The 17,575-nt window shown below is 40.6% G+C and overlaps 1 protein-coding gene across 2 annotated transcripts in view; it reads right to left on the bottom strand.

Moving 5' to 3' along the window:
- LOC113422019 (galectin-9B) overlaps positions 1-16,391 on the bottom strand; it is a 33,071-nt gene extending 16,680 nt beyond the window's left edge. For both annotated transcript variants that reach the window (XM_087957156.1, XM_087957165.1), the window contains exons 1-3: positions 16,232-16,391; positions 7,300-7,388; positions 2,852-3,059 (exon numbers count right to left, since the gene is read on the bottom strand). In XM_087957156.1, the coding sequence (XP_087813282.1) occupies positions 2,852-3,059; positions 7,300-7,388; positions 16,232-16,261 (327 nt within the window). In that variant the 5' untranslated portion in view covers positions 16,262-16,391. The remainder of the gene's footprint in view (positions 1-2,851; positions 3,060-7,299; positions 7,389-16,231) is intronic.
- Between the last annotated feature and the right edge of the window lie 1,184 nt (positions 16,392-17,575).

Raw genomic sequence — 17,575 nt, 5'->3', positions numbered from 1 at the left:
TCAAAATCCTTCCATCATCATCTGTATAAATTTGTTCTACAGGAATTGTATCTCTAATATATAAGACTACACCTCTTTTTTTACATTGTATCAATGATGTGAATAATTTCCCTAATTTTTTTTGTTTCAGTATATATTCATGTTGTTTTTTAATATGTACTTCTTGTAGGCAGATTATATCAAACTTTAATTTTTCTAGTTTATGGAATACTTTTCTTCTATTAGTAGTTAAATTGAGTCCATTTATATTCATCATAATAAATTTTCTTTCATCCATTTTAGACTTTATAAGGATTTGTTGCTCTAGTAGACCTTGGTTCTTGTTGCTCTCTGGGTACACCACTTACTGCACCTTCTTCTTTTTCTTTTTCAATTGCTGGTATACACTCCTCTTGAAATTCGATTAACGACTCTTCTTGTATCTTCTTCCTTTCCTCTAAAATATTCTAGATAGAATAGCTCAGCTTTTTCAACTGTGTCAATTCTGTGTCTTTGTTCCTGCCAGGTGAACATGAGACCTTCTGGTATCAACCATCTGTAATTTACTCCTCTTTTGAGCAACTCTTTAGTCAGAAATAAGTATTCTCTTCTCATCTTTCTCACTCTTCTCGGTACTTGTTTCAGTACCACAATTTCTTTGTACTTTAATGTTTTCTTTCTACCTGCAGTATCTGTGTTTTGATAGTTTTCTTAGTAAATTTGATATGAACTTCTCTTGGTAATTTATTTCTCATATAGACACAGAACACTTCATCCATTCCATCCATCATCTTCTCTCTAACGCTTCTGCCAGGATTTCTGTCATTATTCCAGGTGAAAAAGTAAAAGAATTTAAAGAGAAAAGATTTTTTTTAAAAAAAATAGAAGTCTATGTATTTCCCTTAATAAAAAAGATAAAGCAAAAGAAAAAAAAGGGGGGGATATACTCTAGTTCCTGGATCAAAAAGCTAAAGTCCAAACATAAAAATCCAGCTGGAGGGGAAGTTAAAAAAAAAAAGGATAACGAACAGTTCTGACAGAAAGCGAACCACTGCCACTAAATGTCCAAGGCTCTTTAGTAAATCAAATCAGACTTTCCAAGGTCACTTCAATCTTCTTTCTTTCAACTTCAACTCAACTCCAGCTGTCAATAGTTTCACAGAAGACCACTTGTATAAACAATCTACTGTGCTCATCCCAATGATCCCACTATCTTTTCAGTAAATAGCTCAGAGTCCTTGAATGTAACACCAATGCATAAACAAGTAGGAAAGAAAAGAAAACAATGTATCCAAGTCTCTAGATGGCAGTGTTACTTATTTCCCTTCATTTTCACTTCCCCTCATATATCCAAAGCCAGGAATAGATTAAAAAAAAAGTAAAGTCTTTAGAAAAAAAGAAGAAAAGTAAAGCTCAAATGAAAAAGCTAAAAAAAAAGAATCTTAATCAAAAGAGACTTTCAAAGAAATTATTTAAAAAATAAAAAAATAGAAAAGGAGACCAGTCCAATTTAAAATTGAGAAGCTTTTGCCAAATTCCAAGTTTCAATAAAAAGGGGGGAAAAAACCCTTCAGTTTAATCTTGGCTTAATCTCGCTGCTTTACCTCTTTTATCTTCACTTTTAATTTCACTTTAAGTCTTTTAGGGTGTTCTCTGCAAAAAATAGTAAGTAGAAATTCATCTCACCAAACTGACACACTTTCTTTCCAGATCTCTTCCATTCCGGAGCTGTCCCAGCTTCAAGCAGCTTGAATGGCTGCCTCTCCACCATCGGCAAAAAGGGCTTCTCCTGGATCTACCAGGGACTTTGCAGTGTCCCTGGGATCGACAGGATGTGCCCTTCTCTGTCACCGTCTCTACGGGATGGTTTAGGTCCGGTGGGACCGTCTAACAGCGGAGATATTGACAGCAATCTTGGAGCCTCAAGATCGCGCGTTGTACCACCGTGACGCCAGTTCCGCCCTCTCCCCAGCAAAATGTTTTCAAAGAAAAAAATGCAGGAAGTCCAGTTGTCTTCTGGAAAAAGTAGCTTTGGGACAACAGAGAAGGAAGCAAAACAATGGTTGAACTCACCTAACAAGCTAACCCCAGTTAGTAGGTTAAGAATAAGGCCAACTGGGAAGTCACAAACCATGTTTTAGAAATGATAAGGACTAGATTCCTATAAAACATTTAAACCAAGTTGAGATTACTGGTGCTGCTTGCCTTACAACCAAACACTTAGTGACAGATTATCCAAACCGCACTTACAACCTTGTTGTGAAGTTACAAGAGCTACCCCTCTCTCCCAATTGTGTTTTGGGAACTTGGCAGCCAGTCTGCATTTAAGGCCATTTGCAAAGACTCTCTATCATGTGACTGCAATTTACATTGTTTTTGTAGAAAATCAGCATTTAATCCCAATTTTCGGCAAAAATGGCCCATAGTAAAGAATGGGCTCACTCAATGAACCTTGCAAAAAAGACATCAAAAACAGGTCCAATCATGTGATGACCTACATTGTGACGGTCACAACTGATGACTATAATGGACAGGCTCCATTGGGAGACTGTAAGGAGCACCCAAAGTGGGTAAGAGACTCGATGAGTTGCTCTGTGAAGGACACGGCTTCTAAACTGATAAATAATAAAGACATGATCAAAAGAAAGTGTGCTTAAACTCCACCAGTTTATGTGGGCATTGATTGGGCCCACTCTGCATTTGAGCAGTTTTGCGCTCAGCAAGAGATGTTTTGTGATATTTTATATTTCACACATTTTGAAAAATGCTTTTCCATTGCTACAAGGCAAAAATCAATAACCAAATCTAATGTATTTTTTTTTTAAAAAAGATGGTGATTATAACCCACAAAGAGGACTTATCGTCTTCATACCACAAAGGAAGAGATGTTCACAAGAAACCGGATCTCAAAAGGATGCCCTTTGCGGAAAACCATATCATATTTTCTTTCTTCTTGCTGCCAGTTCCCCTTTTCGTGTGAATTGCATACAATACAGTTCTCATCAAAACGGACGTTGAAATGGAAAGCAACATCTGATTTAGGCATTTCACAATTGCCACATTGAAAGTCAACCTGGAATCTGCAGAGAGAGCAAGAGAAATTTACAGATTAACAGAATTGGAAGGGACCTTGTAGGTCATCTAGTCCAATCCCCGCCCCTACCCATCTGGATGAGGACCATGCGGTATTAAGGTAAATTGAAGAAAGATGACCCTGGCAAACCACTTACAAATCCTATTTTTATTCACGTGTTGCACAATACGAATGTTTCGCAACCTTGTCCAAGATGTATGAATTTCAACTCCCATAATCCCCCAGCCAGTATCTGAAAGTTTCCTAAGTTAGGAAACATTGCCACTGCAGGCTTGAAATGCTAAATTTAATTTGAGTTTTTGGGACAGTCTTGAACTGAACATACTCAAAACTGTAAAAGAGTTAAAATGGATATGCAACTATTATTATTGTTGTTGTTATTATTATTATTATAGAACTAAAACCAATGTAATGAATAGTGTTGTAAACATTTTGATTATTATTTCCTAGAAATATTTGTACCCAGGCAATACACTGTTTAACTAAAAATGGAATCTTTGTATGTTATTTAAAAAAAAATATTTTTTTTAAAAAGGAAACACTGCCACTGCAGGCTTGAAAGGCTAAATTTAATCTGGGTTTTCAGAACAGTCTTGAACTGAACACACTCAAAACTGTAAAAGAGTTAAAATGGATAAGCAACTATTATTATTGTTGTGGTGGTGGTTGTTATTATTATATTATTATAGAACTAAAACCAAGGTAATGAATATTGTTGCAAACATTTTGATTATTATTTCCTAAAAATATTTGTACCCAGACAACACACTGTTTAACTAAAAATGGAATCTTTAAATGTTATAAAATAAAATTAAATTTAAAAAATTAAAAAAGGAAACACTGCCACGGCAGGCTTGAAAGGCTAACCTGTGTTTTAATCTGTGTTTTTGGAACAGACTTAAACAAAACACACTCAAAACTGTAGAGATGATAGTAGATTTTAGGAGAATCCTGTCGTGGCCCCGTTGGGACCCGGATCAGAGGAGTTGGAACCGGGATTGTCTGATGGGGATGGCACAACTCCCTTGGCATGTTTGGAGAGGCCAGGGGCTGAAGATAATCTGCCCCAGGCCCCTCAGGCAGTGGGGAAGGTAGTCGACTATATGGGGAGCTGCCTGGCTTCACGGATGCGAGGGAGGAGCGGCTGCTGACAGGCAGTGGTGCTGATAGGCAGCGGATCTTCTCTGATGAGGAACAGCTGCCTCCTCCACTTGATCTAAGGACAAGGAGAGCGGAGTGTAGGCTGAGAAGGGCTGCTTGGGAGAGGGTCGCCTCGCCCCTTCTCACGGTGAACACCTGGAGTGGAGTGACTGAGGAAGAAGCCGTGGGGAGCTAGTCTTTGCCAGGGACAATTGTTTGTTTTGGATCACACTCCCCCCGGCTTTGACTCTGGCCTTTTTGCCTTGCTTTGAGGCCTGCCTTGTGTTTTGCCCTTGCCTTGTGGATGGCTTTTGCCCTTTGCTTTGCTTTGCCTTCAAAGCTGCCTTTGCCTTGCGCCTTGTCCTTGCCCCGAGGACTGCCGTTTGTCTTATGCCTGGACTTTGCCATATGGACTTTCCTGATAATATGCGGGCTGTCATTTGAGGGTACTGAGGGTGGCTGCCTTCGAGGGAGCTAAGGATGGAGCCTTACTAGCCGTTGGAGGACCGTTTGTTGAACACTTTGTGAGGACAATAAAGGACTCTCTAAGGGCCTGCCTTGCCTTGGCCACCTGGGTCATAACAAATCCCACCTATTCTACGACCTCTTAAAATATTAGACAGAACAGTTTCAACAGTAGAGGCCGAGTTTCTAGGTTCTATAATATCAAAAGACTTAAAATGGACACCTAACATAAAAAATGTCATCAAAAAAAGCACAACAAAGAATGTTCTTCCTGCGCCAACTCAGAAAGCTCAGACTGCCCAAGGAGCTACTGATTCAGTTCTACAGAGGAATTATTGAGTCTGTCACCTGCACCTCTATAACTCTGTGGTTTGGCACAGCAACCAAACAGGACAGGCACAGACTTCAACGGATAGATAGGACTGCAGTAAAAACAATTGCAACCAGCCTGCCTTCCATTGAGGACCCTCTTACGCTAGTAAGAGGGCTATGAAAATATCTACAGACCCCTTGCATCCTAGACATAAACTGTTTCAACTGCTCCCCTCAGGACACCACTACAGGGCACAACAACTGGAGACAAAGATAGTTTTTCCCCCTACATGTTATCACACTGCTAAACACCTAATTTCCGTAACCCTGTCTTCTGCCCCTGGGATGTCAAACTACCTAGTCGGGCTGTATTACTATTACTGTATCCTTCTCATCTTCCCTATTACCTATTTCCTTAGCTTCTTATGATTATTACTTTGTTGTTTGTATTTATGATTTATGTTGCTTGTTTTTATTTAGTATTATGATTTATATTGATTGCTTATTTAGTATCCTATGACTATCACTGAATGTTGTATCTTATGATTTATGATAATTGTATTTTATGATTATGATCATGATTTATCACTTTTGCTTGTATGTACACTGAGAGTTTATGCACGGGAGATAAAATTCCTAGTATGTCCAATCACACTTGGCCGATAAAGAATTCTCTTTTGTTCTGTTCTGTTCCATTTTGTTCCATTCCATTCCATTTCTGTTCTTATTTTGCAATACATACCCACAAAAATGAGTGCCGACATTTCAGAGTGTGGTACCCTTCATACAGATAATCCTCAACTTATAACCAGCTTCTTAGCAATTGTTTGAAGTTACAGTGGAGCTCCACAGGGCTACTTACAATCCGATTCCAAAGCTTCAAGAGTTGCCAGACCCCATGAGTGCATTTGGGGCACTTGGCAACTAGCTGCTTGCAGTGGTCACATGACCATGTTTGATGACATTTTTGCTGAAAACCACACTTACTTCCAGTTTTTGGCTAAATCAGCCTATAGTGAATGATTGGTTTGCTTAATGACGGCTGCAAAAAAATCGTAAAATTGAGTTGGTCACATGGCTGTCCTTTTCTACAACATCAGAAAGACAAGCTTCCATTACTGCTGTAAGTTGAGAACTATCTGTATTTCCACTGTGTGCGTAGGAAACATGCCCCTTATTTAATTTTTAGGATTTTCAAACAGATTTAGTTGAAAGACATCCAGTTTTATTCTGCACAGAACTATACAGTTGTATACTTTACAACTGGGGGGTGGAACCATGGCCCTTTTGTGACTTGTGGACTTCAACTCCCAGAATTCCTGAGCTGTCCATGTACACAAGTTATAAAAGGGCCTGTGCTGCCCCACTCACTCACACATGTGTGTTTTAGAGAGTTTATTAATGTCCCTCAGCAGTTCCCTTTGAGTGAAAACTTTGAGCCTCAAAACTGTCCCAAATAAAGCCAGCCATAAGCAGGCCAAGATTAGTCCACAAGGCAAATCCATAAAACCATGGAAAATTGCTCCAAGTAAGTCCACCAAACAAATTTAAATCCACCAGGCTAAAATGAAAGTACATCCAGGAGAGTTCACTTGGCAAGAGAACTACAGTTTCCAAGGCAGCAAGTCCAGCAGGAAGTATGAAAAAACACACAGCCAGTTGTTCCCAGCAACGCCTCCCTCTGCCTGCTGCGATAAATAGCTTTCTTTTGGAGCCTTCTCCCGAGTAGTCTGGTAATCTCCTTTGCTCTTGCCTTTTCTCTGCCCTGTGTACTCTTGGATCCATCACAGAAGGTAGTTCCTCCTCCTCTTCACTGATCTGCAAACTGTCCCCATCCAAAGCCCTCTGCAAATCTCTTTCAGCTGGCAGTTCAGAGTCATTCATCAACCCAGTTCCTGATGTGCCAGGAATGAGTTCATCCTGCCTCCAGCCAGCTTCTGAGGAAGAATGAGGAGTTGTCCAGAGTCATGGTTCCCCAATCCTGTTTTACAATATGAATGTGTTGGGAACGGGTTTGTTTAAGAAGTGTTTGTATCATAAAGCAACATGAGTGAAGTTCAAACTGACCAGCAATTTCTTTGTACTTATTTGCAAAACTTCAAATCTATTGGAAAGGCATCATTTTGTTTCAGAATTTATTCCCATCAATGCCCAGGTGATAGATGATGGTTATACAATATGGACTGAAAGGTCCACTTTGTTCAGAGACAGTTAAAAGGCTTCACTAGTTCCATGGCTGTCCAGATATTTTGAAAAGATTTGGTGGAACTTCCCATACACTTCTTTTCTCCTTCACCTGAATGACTCACCTTCTGCAGGACTTTAAAACACTTCCAGTGACTATTATGGTCATCCCATCTTTCAGGCCACCATAAATTGGACCACTAAAAGGAACAGTCTGACCAGAAGTTAAAAGGAAAAAAAACAGCCATTAAATGGAGAATTTGCTGCAGCTCGAAGACATTAATTCAACTGGTTCATGAATAAATGCCTGGGAAATATAATAGCATGTTTGCCCCTATCCTCCCCAAAAGGCTTTAAAACACTTTTTTCTTCAATCTCAGAACTTTCAGGTCTACCACCAGTAATAGTTTGCCCAACCAAGAGCTCTTGACAACTGTTAAACCGGTATTTGTCAACCTTGGGCACTTAAAGATGTGCGGACTTCATCTCCCAGAATTCCTCAGACAGAGAGCTGCCTGAAGGATTCTGGGAGTTGAAGTCCACACCTCTTAAAGTGCCCAAGGTTGACACACACGACAATATACACAGAGAATAATGATTGAATCTCAGTCTTTACCCAGGCAGATTTTAACTCCATCTAGCCTCTTAATTTATTTACTTAATTTATGTTTTTAGTTGGGTGTATGTGTTTATCTTTTATGATTTTAAGCCACCCGGAATTATCCTGTGGTAAGACAGGCAGTCAATAAATTTTATATATAAATATATAAATCTCAGGCAAACTGCATAAACAAACAGATAAAACAAACAAAACAAGCAAACTGCACAAATAAACAGACAAAACAAGACTCCCAGGATTCTTTCTTCAACATCTTCATAAATGATTTAGATGAGGGCGTAAAAGAGAAACTCATTAAATATAGGGGAATAGCCTCAAAATAGTTTAAGATCCAGAAAGGACAAGGCTTGAACACTGGGTCCTATCCAACAAAATGCAATTCAGTAGCAAGAAAAATAAGGTTTTACACTTAGGAGAAAAAAACTGTGTAGAATAGAATAGAATAGAAATAATAATAGACTGGAGTAGAGTAGAATAGAAGTAAGAGTGGACTGGACTGGACTGGTGTGTGGTGTGGTGTGGAGTGGAACGGAATGGAATGGAATAGAATAGAAGGTACCTGGCTCAACAGTAGTAACTGTGAGAGGGATCTAGGAGTCCTAGTAGACAACCACTTAAGTACGAGCCAGCAGTGTGCTGCAGCTTCCAAAAATATCAATGCACTCCTAGATTGTCACAACAGAGGGTTTGTAGCAAGGTCACGTGAAGTGTTAGCACTGCTTTATACTGCTTTGGTAAGTCCATACTTGGAATATTGCACCCAGTTTGGATGTAATGTAATGTAATGATATGATGATATAAAAGAAGATGTTGGGACTCTAGAAAAAATGCAGAGAAGAACAACAAAGATGATTAGAGGATTGGAGGCTGAAACATATGAAGAATAGTTCCAGGAATTGGGTATGTCTAGCTTAGGACTACGGCTGACATGATACCAGTGCTCTAATATCTTAGGGGCTGCCACAAAGAAGAGGAGAGGGGTTAAACTATTCTCCAAAGCACCAGAGGGCAGGACAAGTAACTTGTCAAAGAGGTTGGAAAAGTTATCAAAGAGAGAAGCAACCTAGAACGAAGGAGAAATTTCCCTGACAGTGAGAACAATTAATCAGTGGAACAGTTCGCCTTCAGAAGGTGCGGATGCTCCAACAATGGGAATTTTTAAAGAAGAGATCGAACAGTCATTTGTCTGGAATAGTATAAAGCAGGGGTGTCCAACCTTGGCAACTTTAAGACTTGTGGACTTCAACTCCCAGAATTCCTCAGCCAGCTTTGCTGGCTGAGGAATTCTGGGAGTTGAAGTCCACAAGTCTTAAAGTTGCCAAGGTTAGACACCCCTGGTATAAAGTCTCTTGCTTGTGGGGGGCAGGTTGGGCTAGAAGACCTCCAAAGCCCCTTCCCAATTCTCTTATTCTGTATTCTGCTTATGGGCCAAGTCATCTGGTGATACTTCAACGAGACGTCAAGTATGACTAAATAAAAAGAAGGAAAAAAATCAATTTGCAATCTCCACCCCTCTCACTACACTCTAATGAAGCGAAGCAAGGACCAGCTGGAAACAACACTCGCCAGGATGGGGAGGAGGGGTAGTGACAGGGGTCAGTAGAACAGGGAAGCAAGAAAGTCCTCCCGCCTCCTTACCTACCGTGAACCACATGCCGTTTCTACAAAGCCCCCCCGGGGAGGATAAAATCTGACTTATTTTCGCTTTCTTATTTTTACGCTGGAGGGGCTGGGTAGGGAGCTCCTTTCCTGCTTCTCTACTTCCCTGTGCTTCCCTGTGCTTGGGACACAGCTGATTTCCGCTCCAGCACTTGATAATGGAGCAGCTCCACCCTTTCCCCCCTCCCTCCTTTCCTCAGCTTCACTCCTCCAGGCCTGCAGCAGATGCTTTGCAAAAAAAAAAAAAAAAGCTGAGAATCCACCCTCTCTTTTCAGTAATGCCCACCAACAAATCTTTGCAGAAATGATCCGGCAGCACAGAAGGGAGAAGGAGAATTAGACCTATCACCAAGCCAGCGTGCTCATTTTCCTTCTGTCAGTGTGACTGGATGCATTGTAAGCCAATCAGCCTAACATCAATACCTGGGAAGATACTGGAAAAGATAATAATAAAAAAAAACAGATCTGCCAACATCTAGAAACAAGTAAAGTAATAACTAGCAGTTCAACACAGGTTAGTTAAGAACAGATCATGCCAAACCAATCTTATTTCATTCTTCAACACAGTGACTAAATTAGTAGACCAGCAAAATACTGTGGACATAATATATTTAGATTTCAGCAAGGCATTCGACAAAGTAGACCACAACCTACTTCTTGGGCCAAGCTAGAAAAAGCTAGTAAAAAGTGGAATAGATAGCACCACCACTAGATGGACTTGCAACTGGCTGGCAAACCATACTCAAGGAGTAGTCCTTAATGGGTCTAAGTCTACATGGAGGGAAGTAAGCAGTGGGGTGCCACAAGGTTCTGTTTTAGGCCCAGTAATCTTCAATATCTTCATTAACGACTTAAATGAGGGAATAGAAGGGGAACTTACCAAATTTGCAGATGAGACTAAGCTGGCAGGAATAGCTAACACCCAAGAAGATAGGCTCAAGATCCAGATGGATCTTGATAGACTAGAATACTGGGCCGTATCTAACAAAATTATATTCAATGTAGAGAAAAGTCCTACACTTAGGCAAGAAAGACCAAAAGTACACATATAGACTGGGTGAAACCAGGCTCAATAGCAGTAACTGTGAGAGGGATCTTGGAGTCTTAGTGGACAACCAGCTAAATATGAGCCAACAGTGTGTAGCAGCAGCCAAAAAAGCCAATGCAATCTTAAATTGCATTAACAGAGGGATACAATCAAGATCAAGGGAAGTACTAATACCACTCTATAAAGCCTTAGTAAGACCACACCTAGAGTACTGCATCCAGGTTTGTTCACCACATTATAAAAAAGATGTTGAGACTCTAGAAAAAGTACAGAGAAGAGCAACCAGGATGATTAGGGGACTGGAGACTAAAACATACAATGAATGGTTGCAGGAACTGGGCTTGGCTAGTCTAGTGAAGAGAAGAACCAGGGGACACATGATAGCAGTCTTCCAATATTTGAGGGGCTGCCACAAGGAAGAAGGGGTCAAGCTATTTTCTAAAGCTCCTGTAGGCCAGACAAGGAATAATGGATGGTAACTGAACAAGGAGAGATTTAACCTGGAAATAAGAAGAAACTTTCTGACAGTGAGAACAATCAATCAATGGAACAGCTTGCCCTTGGAAGTTGTGGGAGCGCCATCACTTGAGACTTTCAAGAAGAGATTGGACTGCCATTTGTCAGAAATGGTGTAGGGTTTCCCGCTTGGGCAGGGGGTTGGACTAGATGACCTACAAGGTCCCTTCCAACTCTGATTATCTGTTATCTGTTAGCATTAGCATTTTCATACATGGGACCCATTCCTCATGGTATTTTTTCAGAAGTTTTTTATCCATTTTTATGATGTTTGTAAATAACTCAAGGTGGCCAATGTGATCTAATAGTCCTTCTTCCTCTGATTTTGTTTGAAAAAAAGGTTCTACATTGTAAACCTTCACTAGCTACTATGGGAAGCTTCCCCCGCCCCATTCTAGAGAATAAAATATTTTGTGGACTATTAAAAGAGGTAGAATATTATATTTCCCCAAATGAAAAATGGAGAAACATGCTGTTAAAAGTGTATTGGACATTGGGAGCCAAGTTGGAGGTATTAAAGGGACTTTACCTACTGTTGTGACTTTGTTGCTTTTGTGCCACGCCCCGCATCATCACACAAACTAAAGCTAGACTAGAACTCACAGTCTCCTAGTTTCTAACCGGATGCCTTAACCGCTAGACAAAATTGCTCTCAGAAAAAGATAGGTGGATTTCAACTTCAAGAATCATGCTGGCTAAGGAATTTGGGGACCTGAAGCCCATACAATTAAAGCATGTTTTGTTGGGGAATTCTGGGAGTCAACATTTATTTATTTATTTGCTAAATTTTTATACCACCCTTCTTCCCTAAAGGCGACTCTGGGCAGCATACAATTAATCCACACATCTTCAAGCAGGGTTGTCTGGGAAATTCTAGGAGTTGAAGTCCATACATCTTCAAGTTGTCCTAGTGGACAACTTTAACTGGAGTCCCAGTGGATGATGACTTACTTAAACATGAACCAGCGGTGTGCAGCAGCAGTCAAAAAAGCTAATACAATCCTTAGCTGTATAAACAACAGCATAGAATCAAAATCATGGGAAGTATAAGTACAGTTTATTAAAACCTTAGTACAGAGGTGAGCTGCTATCGGTTCGGCCCAGTTCAAGTGAACCAGTATCTAATTTTATCATTTTTAATTACTGGTTCGGTGAACCGGTAAATCCTCCCCCTGGCCCACCCTGCCCTGCTCCTCCCAGGAATCTCCACGCAGCCTGTTTCGGATGCCAGATAAGTGCAGGGCCAGCACAGAGGCTCTGGGGCGGCTCCAGGGGGCCTCTGGAGCCTGGGGAGGCCATTTTCACCCTCCCAGAGGTTCAACAAAAGACTCCGGAGCCCAGGGAGGGTGAAAACAGCCCACCTGCCACGCCCTAGGAGGCCAACTGAGCTACGCCCACCATGACCACGCCCATCCAACAACCGGGAAGAGAACCAGTTGCTGAAATTTTTGAAACCCACCCCTACCTTAGTAAGGCCACACCTGGAATACTGACATCCAGTTTTGGTCACCGCATTACAAAAAAGATGTTGAGACTTTGGAAAAAGTGCAGAGAAGAGCAACTGAGATGATTAAAGGCAAGACTAAAACATACGAAGAACAGTTGCAGGATTTGGGTTCGGTCAGTTTAGAGAAAAGAAGGACGAGGGGGTGACATGGAAGCAGTATTCTAGTATTTGAGAGACCAAGAGGAGGGGGTCAATTTATTTTCCAAAGGACCGGAGGGCAGGACAAGAAACAATGGATGGAAACTAATTAAGGAGAAAACAACCTGGAATTGAGGAGAAACCTCCTAATGGTGAGGACAATTAACCACAGCTTGCCACCAGAAGTTGTGGGTGCTTCATCACTGGGGTTTTTAAAAGAAGAAACTGGACAGACACTTGTCTGAAATGAGATAGGGTCTCCTGCTTGAGCAACGGGCTGGACTAGAAGACCTCCAAGGTCCCTTCCAACTCTATTCTAATTGATTGATTGATTGATTAAAGTCGCCTAGGTTGACAAAATACCACCTTAACAGATTTGGAAGAGCAGGGTAGTTTTGCCAAAAAAAAAGGGCTTTTTACCATAGTTTTTGAGTTTACTACAAATCAAACATGATCCTTTCCCTTAAAAAAACATTCCTCTTTACTGGGAAAGGAAGTGAATCAGACCATGAGCTACAAAAGAACTGAAACAGAAACCAGAGATGTCAAGAGGCTCACTGGCGTCAGAGGGAAGTGGCTTTGTGCAAAAAAATGATGTTGTGGCAGTTTGATGCTATCTACAATTGCTATTGACTGGTTTGATTTCTACAGCTACCCATCTTAAAACACAATTCTGGGTGGCTCATAACAAAAATAAAACCCAGAACTAGAACAATCATAAAAATATTCAACCATGAAGTTATGCTTTAGAACTCAACCTTATGGTTGTACTTCAAATGCTTCAATAAAGCAAGTTTTGGAACATCATGGATATGTGTTGCGTGTACACAGCTCTGTGCAGGGGTTTCGTATAAAAACACGGGGAGGAAAAAGATGGCAGAAGCTGCCAGGGGGAGAACTGTAGACTCCAGTTCCCAGAATTCCCCAGCCAGCCATTCCCTGACTGAGGAATTCTGGGAGTTGAAGTCCATACATCTCAGTGTTGCTGAGCTTGAGAAACAGTGAGTGAGAGGCCTTAACCAAGATGCCATCTTGAGGGGAGAAAAATGGCACCTTCTTGGGAGTTCAGAAGAAGCTGAGAAACACACACACACAAGTTTGCATTTTGGGAGCTTGGCAATCAGCCCACATTTACAGTTGATGCCAGAATTTTATTTGGTTTGGCTTATTTAGTAGTAGCTCTATACCCATGCTTCGCTACGAAACTATGTGATTGGACTTAGATTCTGGGGAGGAAAATAAGGGGGGGGGGGCGAAATTGTGCCTCTGCCTACCAGCATTCATCAGTATTCATCTGGGTAGCGTCCTATCAGTTTGTGAAACAGTTGAGGGCTGTTTGGAAACTGAAACAGTATTTGCTGTGTAAGCAAGGAGACAGCAAGGAGCCTGGGCATGGCTTAGCTCAACTGTTCTGTACTAAAGCTGGTTGCTGCTGTGAAAGTAAAACTCCTCTCCTCTGCTTGTGTTTTGCATTTGGAACAGATTTCTTTTCAGGTGGGGAGGTGGAGTAGAACTCCTTAGCATCAGAGTGTGTTAATAATAACGTATGAAATACTAATGCTCCGATGGCCATTTCGAAAAATCCTTTCTTATTGAGCACCTAGAAGCCAAGAGGAACATATGTGCCAAATTTAAAGTTTGTAGGCTTTACGGTTCTGGAGGTTTTGTGATGATGCGTGAGTGGTATTTCGCTTTTATATATATTTAGGAAGTTAGCACCCACCCCTCTTCTAGAAAATGGAAATATCCTAGGAAATATTAAAAAGTCATAATATTTCCCCTAAAAAGAGTAGAAACTCAGAAGCAGAAACTCACCTCAGAAGTAGAAATTCACACACACCTCTGTTAATGGGTGGGCCATTAAGGCCTGGGCCAGAATATTTTACATAACAAAGATCTCCAGGTAAAGCTATAGCAATTGCCCAAAGCCCTTTTCATTCCATCATCACCAGTAAGGCTCAACCAAGCCTGGAACTCAGGACAGCCTACAGAGTTGCCCCTGCCATGGCCCCATGGGAGTCTGACAACCAATCAGAATACAAGCTCAAATTCAAATCTCAACAGAGGGTATAAAACCAGGCACTTTCAGCCCTCCTCCATCTCTTCCTTCACCTTGAAGCATGTGATGATCCTTTTCACTTTGGAGCTCCAAGCCATATGGTCCTGTTCACCATTAAACCATCTTTCCAAACAGCCTCCATGTTTCCAGTGTCTTTTTCCCCACTTGGAACTGAACCCAGAAGGATAATTCTTCCAACATATATATAGATACACATTTAATAAATTATTATGACTTTTGTTTATGCAGTCATTAAAATTCACCCTTTGCCACCCTTTATTTTTATTTTATTTATTTATTTATTTGATTTGCCAATTGTTTACAAGATAATAAGTATAAGTGTATACATAGTTGTGAATACATGAAATGGGTACATATAAGAAAAATAAAAGAAGAATAAGAGAAACAATAGGACAGGGACGGTAGGCACGTTGGTGCGCTTATGCACGCCCCCTACAGACCTCTTAGGAAGGGGGTGAGGTCAATAGTAGACAGTCTAAGGTTAAAGTTTTTGGGGTTTGGGGAAGAAACTACAGAGTCGGGTAGAGTATTTCAGACATTGACCACTCTATTGCTGAAGTCGTATTTCCTGCAATAGAAACAGGCTTTTCATAATGTGCTGGATAGCTCCAACAAAGATAAAGCACTCCATTCGTTCAAAAGAACAATTTTAGAACCAACATTTTCCTGAACCCAGAAAATGTGTTTCGCTGCATAATTTAATTTTTGTTACTATATTGGTAGTTCAGTATAATTTGGGTGATCGATTTTACTATATTTCTTAAGTTTTAAAGTATTACTTTGAATTTCTTGCTTGGAAAAGATAAAAATGAAGCTTTGATTTTTTTGGATTTGATGATCAGATTTGTTATGATTTTAGAAATACTGTGTATTTTCACTTTTACCATTGGACACAGACATACATACATACATATATACATACACTCACATACACATATAGGTGTAAACTTGGAGTAAGAATTGTTTTCTTATACAGTTCTAACTCTGTTTTGATGTCTAATGTTTTTTAATCTGACTTTTTGTGTTTTTATTTTGATTAGTAGTAAGATATTATTTTAACTTCATATGTATATCTGTACTGAAGAAAGTTCCAAGTAAATCTCTCTATTTTGTCACTTTTTAACTTTTCCCCGTTTTTGATCCCCTTTCCTTCAATTTTTCCTTTTTTGTTATTTTGTATTTCGTCTCTCTTTGAAACTTAATAAAGTCGATTTAAAGAAAATAAAATTATATATTACATAAAAAATAAACTGTTGCTTGTGCAACGGGTTGGATCAGACGACCCCCAGGGTCCCTTCCAACTCTGGTATTCTGTTAAATAACGGGGTAAACCTTATCCTAAAAAGCCCCGTAACCTGACCTTGGCTCAATCTATCTTGGAAGCGCACCCGCCACAAGATACTAAATTATAGGATGCCTGGCGTCGTAAAGTGAGGCGGGTGGGCGGGTGAGAATCTCTTTCCGTCCCTTCTTAAATCAACCCAACTTACCGGTTTGAAATAAGGCGACTGCAAGGCCATTTTCGGCAGCTGGCCGCGGAATCCGAGAAAGGAAAGTGAATTCCGGCAAGTTTGCCAAGTTGGACGATCGGACTTTCTCTTCCTACCGCAAGGAAACGAGGCCCTCGCAGAAGTGGCGCCGCGCTCGAATGGAGCGAAGCGGGGCGGAGCCTGCCTGGAGATCGGGGGTGGGGGGGGGGGGGGGAGATAAAGTGCGGGTCAGTGCTGCTTCCTAAAAGCCCGAAGTGGCCGAAAGTAGCTTGAATGTGACTGAGGGATGCTACTGGTCACGCGATCTGCTTGCCTCCATTCCCACGACCCCTCGATTTTCCACCCGCTCTCTGGTGTTTCCCAAGCGCTAGTCGCGGAGGTGGGTTGGAGGGAGGCTATGGGTCAACTTAAGGAATAATTGCAGCATGCCAATAGGGTAATTAATACCCATGATCGGGGTCATGAGACCACATCTGAAATATTGCGGGGCTTTACACCACAGGGACGAGCGTGCAACTAATTGCTTTCCAAATTCGGCCTATTTGGGGTGGAGGGGAAAGAGGATTTCGCAAGCCAGAACCTTCCAGTATGATCAAAAGAGGCAGACTACAATCTCCATAATCCTTAGCCTGGGAAGATTGGTATGAAGCCTCCATAACCTCTGGGACAGGCTTATTTTTATTTTTTATTTTGCATTAGAAAGCCAATGAGAAATATTCCATTAAAATATGGAATAATTAAGATTGATAACTATTTACAAAGTCTGCACTACTATTACTATTAATCTTCTCATCACTCCTTATCACCCCTCCCCTCCCACTTGTGACTGTATGACTGTAACTTTGTCACTTGTATCCTTATGGTTTATATTGACTGTTTCCTAGTATGATTTGATGGTTGATTGTACCCTATGACTATCATTAAGTGTTGTACCTGATGATTCTTGATTCTTAATGAATGCACCTTTTCTTTATGTATACTGAGAATATTTGCACCAAGACAAATTCCTTGTGTGTCCAATCACACTTGGCCAATAAAAGAATTCTAATTCTAATAATATGTATTAATATCAAATGATGTAAAAAAGTTAATAATAGCAAGATGGAATTATTGTCATGTTTGTTTTAAAATGTAAAACACCCTGGAACCACCCTGTTAAAACAATGATGTATTTATAGAAATAAAAAAATATTGAGGGGAAAAAAGAGAGAAATATTCCACTAAGCACGTTAGCTACAGAGATTTTGGCAAATTCTTTCAACAAATTACACAAGACAGAGCCACCCCTTCCAGTAAAGGAAATTAAAGTTAACCTTTGGCCAAAATCGGACATTACTGGGTAAT

The sequence above is a fragment of the Notechis scutatus genome, chromosome 1, assembly GCF_049901735.1.
Source record: "Notechis scutatus isolate UNSWTSFEM ecotype Mainland chromosome 1, rNotScu1.2, whole genome shotgun sequence".
In the NCBI taxonomy this organism is placed as follows: Eukaryota; Metazoa; Chordata; class Lepidosauria; order Squamata; family Elapidae; genus Notechis; species Notechis scutatus.
This window is presented reverse-complemented; position numbering and strand designations above follow the sequence as displayed.